General features: G+C 38.6%; 1 protein-coding gene across 1 annotated transcript in view; it reads right to left on the reverse strand.

Annotated features, from left to right (window-relative positions):
* EMC2 (ER membrane protein complex subunit 2) overlaps window positions 1–1,500 on the reverse strand; it is a 38,040-nt gene extending 36,540 nt beyond the window's left edge. Inside the window, exon 1 of the mRNA XM_015819640.1 lies at window positions 1,424–1,500. Within this exon, the coding sequence (XP_015675126.1) occupies window positions 1,424–1,463 (40 nt within the window). The 5' untranslated portion in view covers window positions 1,464–1,500. The remainder of the gene's footprint in view (window positions 1–1,423) is intronic.
* Between the last annotated feature and the right edge of the window lie 4,500 nt (window positions 1,501–6,000).

The raw sequence follows: 6,000 nt of genomic DNA on the forward strand, positions 1-6,000 counted from the left end.
CCGTATTTAGTCACTTTTATTTAATTAACCTCAAAGGGCTGTTGCGAAGATAACAGGTGCCGTTCATGGACTCTTTGGAGAAATATGAAAGTCAGCCATTTCTTTAGGAAGTGCGTGCTGCGGCATTTCCATTGTAAAGATTGTACAAGTATTTATAGAGAAGGAACTGAATTTGAAACTATTTTTTCCCACTCTTAGAAACTAGTAGCTTAGAATCAATACATCTGTAATAAATAAATTCACCTATTAACTATCCTGAATTCAGAAGAAGTACTAAAACATCATCCCACATAAAATCTGCAGGTCTGTGCCCAGTTCTGTATATACCCAGACTTCTGAATAAATAAAAATCAGTCTTGTGTCCTAAAACTGCATTCCACATAAGATTCAAGGCCTATATTTGCGCAAAATTATCTGAATAACTTGCCTACATTCATACTTCACAAAGTAGTTGTTCTGAAAGCTTGATAAGAGAAAGGATATCCACATTTCCATAATTTCATTTTTAATGAGCTTTGGTAAGTATATTAATACATATATAAAAGAAAGAAAAAAGGCAGGCAGCCTATCTATCCACTTTAAGATCCATTCCCTCCACTCTAATTTTATAGATTCAAGATCATACTACTTACGGTATATTATTACTACTTATATTGTCCCATAACTGAAAGCAAGTCAGACAGATTCTGTTCAAAAAAAGTCTTCACTACATATTATGGGAGTATCACGAATACACTTCTCATTATGTATTATATTTTTGCAATTAACTTTGATTCAGGAAAAGGCTTGGTTTACACATCATGCTAAGCAACATTGTGGCTCACATTAGTGTGCCAACCGAAACAAGTGTCTGTCATTCAAGAAACCCAGAAAAACCCGACAAAATCTTTCTAGAAGGTGATAGCTTTGGGGAAAAAAAACCTAGAGGAAAAAAAATCTTCAACACAGGAAAACGTGAAATACTTCACCTTTACACTTCAGGTTCTTCAGTGTATCATTTCTTCCCCTTCCATTCTTGGGATGGAAGTCGCCAAGTGTCTCCGGAGGGGATCAAAGTAGGGATTGTTATTTTATATCCGTTAACTTCCGAGAGGATCAGACTCCACTACCTTCCTTCTCTTCTAAACAGAACTGTGAAGGGTTATGTATACCTTTGAACACGCTACGACGGGCAAATGAGAAGACGCGAAGGCGATTACAGGGCGAATTGCTCCGAATTATGCGTAAGTTATCTTCGAGAATTGGACCTAGGAAGACTTTTTCCCTTGCGAGGAGAGAAGTGACGGGGACGAATACAAGCGGCGAACACAAGCCCCTCCGGAGCTACGAACAACTCCCTCACACAATTAAAGAAACATCGTAAGCACCCCCATCTCTTTACGTCTCCCCCCTCCCCCCCCTCGCTCCGCGGCCGCCGGTTTACCTTCCCAAGTCACGTCGTACATCTCAGAGACTTTCGCCATCTTGCCGGGCCCGTCTCCGTTCGCCGAGCGACCGGCTCACGTGATCCCGCTGGAGCCCCGCCCTCAGCTTTCTAGCCCGTGCCGGCCGCGGCGAAAACGATCTGATTGGCTGGGCGCGCGGAGGGCGGGTAGAAGGAGATTAGGCGTTGCGAAACGACGGCTCGGAGGACTTGCTCGGTCGGTCGAGCGAGCGGAGGCGGGGGTGGTTCGCCGGCGTGGTCTCATTTTACCGACCTCTGAAGGACGGGAGGCTGAGCCGCTCAGAATCGAACTCCCGGAGTGAGCAGTGAGTTAGCCTGCCGTACTGCATTCTAACCGCTGCTGGCTCGGGAAAGGAGATACCCTTCCCCTGATATAGGATTGGTGGCAGATCCCAGGATACCCAGCACGTGGAAGGATGACGGGAAGTGCCAACATAGAGTGGGGAAGGAATCGGCTTTTTATCTTCTTTAACCAAAGAAGAGTTGCGTTTTTCTGGAGAAGTGTCTACAGCAGAATTTTTCAACCGTATTGAACTCAAGATGGCTGGACATTCGGGGAGTTAAAAGTCTACACATCTTAAATGCTGTCAAATTTGAAAGACATTAGGGCAAGGGTAGGCAACCTTGGCTCTTTTAGGACTCGTGGACTTCAACTCCCAGAATTCCTGAGCCAGCACAGCTGGCTCAGGAATTCTGGGAGTTGAAGTCCACGAGTCCTAAAAGAGCCAAGGTTGCCTAACCCCTGCACTAGGGCAAGGGTCCCTAGCCTTGGCCACTTTATGACTTGTGGACTTCAACTCCCAGAATTCCTCAGCCAAGTTGAAGTCCACAAGTCATAAAGTGGCCAAGGTTGAGGACCTCTGCACTAGGGTACAGTAAAGATGGCTGAATTTCAGGTTTGGGTGAAAGCATTTCTTGGCATAAGTTCAAGAGTCTTCAAACACCTCAGGAATTAAGGCAGATTCCATTTTTCTAAGTCAGAGTGTAGTTTGCTTGGCTTGGGCTTAATGCAAAGTCTGAATCCAGCTAGTGTGCTTATTTTAATCATAGTTAAGGCACACTGTGATTTAACATGGGTGCATGAGCCAGACCATTGTGTTTTGTGTAAGGGAGTAGAGTTGTAAGTGGAAACATAATAAACCAGGGAAACACAATACTGTACATGTATTATATTGCTTCTTCACTCCAAATACCATTCTACCAATAATGTTTTGTTACATAATGAATGTAAACACACAAAACTATGAAAGATGACTACATAAACGGTTTACAACAAATGCTGCCACTCAGATTTAGATTATTTTGATTGCCATACTTGTTTATGCTGCAATAAATAGTCATGCTTTGCCTACAGATTCTTTTTGTCCTTGGTGAAAGTTTGATAAAGTTTTCAGATTTCACTTTATAATTCTATCGTATGGGGCTAGAATATATATTTCTGTTCCAGATTCTGAAATTAGCTGCTTCTCTAAAGTATATCACTTTGTTGACAGTGAACCAATAGCAGAACTTTGCATATAACACAACACTTTAGAATTTAGAAGCTTTATTTAGCAAGACTCAGCAAATTACCACTTTAGTAGGGAAAGGAATTGGGTTATAACTGAATTAACTAGTTTTCATTTCCTTTTTATCTCAGAGAATCCAAATGAAACCATAGAATTCATAACTCTTAAAACTCTGCATTCTTTTAACTAATACTAAAGTCACAGATATTTTTGCATTATTCAGCTACAAATCAGTAGCAAGGAGAGAAAGGAAAAGATGTGTGAAGTCATAATATGACTTACCTACTACTGGTAGTTGAGTTTATTTCCTGAGCCATAGTTTGTTTAGCCATTTTAATTAGCTACAATTGCTTAGATTTGTGTTTAGAGATACCCACTGTCTTACAAACCACAATGGCACCATGCCAATATAAAACTGGTCAGTTTGTTTTATGGGCTTAATGTGGGTTTTTTAAACCTGAAATCACAGCCATTTTGTGCTGCTTCTGTGTATTTTCAAATATGCACACATATACCTTCCTAACTCAAAACATAGCTTAAAGAGATAATCAGACTCTTGTATATTGGCTGCTTCCATCATAATTAAAGTCCCTCTTTCCCCTTACTTACACAAGGCCTAGTGAGAGAACGGAGACAGATTTTAGTTGGATTCTGCTGAGTGTCTGAAATGTGTGTAAAAGTCAAAGGAAATCCTCAGATGTGTACAATTGTATAACTTAAAGGAAACTCCTAGATCATATAAGCAATATATGAAAATCATATTAATTCCTAATATTGAATTTGCTAGTTAGAATGGTCTCTGGAAACTCCTTACAAACATTGGACATCTTGTCAAAAGCCCTTTGGAGTACATAGATAATCAATTTAAATAAGTAAATAAATAAATTTAAGTAAATATAAATAAATCTTCAAGAATATGTGATGTTCTGTAAAGAGTCTGGGTTTTATAATATACAGTAATTGTTACTCCTTAGTAGAGTATTTTTTCCCCAAAATATGTCTTGCATTTGTTATCAGCTGTGGAGAAAAAAAGCCAGTGAACTAGAGCAGATGTTTATAAACATGTCCACAGAAAATAAATAAACTACAACATTTGAATAAATCCATGATGAAATAACACCATTAATCTGGGATGCGGATGCCTTATAGAGACATGTTCTTGGACAGTTTGTTGATCAACAAATATTAATATTTATTAGTGTAAGTAATAGTAGTATTGTTAATATAAAAATAAGTGTTTTGTTCCTTTTCATAATGAAATATATTTGTATTAAGCCACTTCCAAGGAGCAAATAATAGCATAAATAAAAGATCAAATACACATAGTTGATAAAAATATTTAATCATTATTAATCAATTTAAAGAGTAAGACCTAGCTGAAAAGGAAGATTATGGGCACAACTCCCTAGAGATGGTATTCACCAGTTTGGGAGCCTTCTCCTATAAGCATGCCAAAAAATACATCATATATAACCAAAACCCAGATCAGTTTATTACTGAATTTATATATCACACAATTACAGTGGCTACATTTATGCCACATGCTTAGTCCAATGAAGTTCTCATTCTTTTAATACTCACTATTAACCCCAATAACTTATAAACCATAATAACTAGGTCCTAAAGGTGCTTTTTCATGAGGCAACTGGATTTTCTTGGCTTTTTCTTTGAAGACATTTCGCTTCTCATACAAGAAGCTTCTTCGCCTCTGATTGGATGGTGGGGAATGGTCATTTGCATTAGAGAGTCGTTGAGGCCATTTGGAGGTTTATCTGTGTCTTCAGGGTTACCTGAGTAGTGCAAATGGGTGTGGAGCCTTCTTGGCTGCAGGATGCTTTCTGCCCTGTGTCCCTTCACTGTTGAAGACAGGCGCAGGCTATTTGGGATGAGTCTGTGTTGCCTGCATCTCAAACTGAAGCGCAAATGGTTCCTGTAGTCTGCAATGCTTTCTGGAAATCTGTTCATACTCCCACACCATTCAAAGGGTGTCCATCCCAAAGTGCATAGCTAAATGTCTATGGAGATTCTCAGTCATCCAGGTCATATTCTTCAACCATTAACTGAATGACTGAGAATCTCCATAGTTATAATAACTATATAAACTACTAGCATAAAGCAAAGAAACCACATTATTGCTTAGCACCCTACAATCCAATAATTCTCTTCCATTAAAGTTTTTTTGAGTCAATTCATGAACTGCAGAATCAAAGATCCTTAAGTCATCACTATTGTAAGCTCTAATCAAATTGTCTTGAGATGATTAACTGACTACAGGTAGTCCTCGACTTATGACCGCAAATGAGCCCAAAATTTCTGTTACTAAGTGAGACTGTTGTTAAGTGAGTTTTGCCCTATTTAACAATGCGGTTGTTAAGTTAGTAACACAGTTGTTGTGAATTTGGCTTCCTTATTAACTTTGCTTGTCAGAAAGTCGCAAAAGGTGATCACATGACCTTGGGACATTGCAACCATCATAAATATGAGTCAGTTGCCAAGCATCTGAATTCTGATCAAAAAACCATGAAGATGCTGCAATGGTTGTGTGAAAAACAGTCTTAAGTCACTTTTTTCAGTGCCGTTGTAACTTTGAATGGTCACTACATGAACTGCTGTAAGTTGAAGACTACCTGTACTGAATGACCATTATTACTCATAATGGTGTCGGTCTATCATGTGATCTTTATTATTTTTATTAGTTAAATTTATATCCCATTTGACTTCCAGTAATCTAAGATCAATGAAAAGTTTATCTATATTATCACCTACAGCGGCCTTTCTCAGCCATGTCACAATGAAGGAACTCTTAAGAAAATTACCAAATATCATGCATAAAAATAGCAAAAAATATAAAAACTTCACATCACCATTCACTTCTAACCTACACAATCCATGTTTTACAACAACAGAAATGGGGGCTGGCAGCTGAATCACAATGCATAAAAATTCCCTTCATTGCAAATGCTCACATTTGCAAAAAACGGTGTCTTTTTTATCATGATCTTTTGTGAAACTCTAGGGTTCTATGATATTGTTATTCTACAATCTTAT

Source organism: Protobothrops mucrosquamatus, unplaced genomic scaffold (assembly GCF_001527695.2).
Source record: "Protobothrops mucrosquamatus isolate PMUCROS unplaced genomic scaffold, P.Mucros_1.0 scaffold_149, whole genome shotgun sequence".
Classification (NCBI taxonomy): Eukaryota; Metazoa; Chordata; class Lepidosauria; order Squamata; family Viperidae; genus Protobothrops; species Protobothrops mucrosquamatus.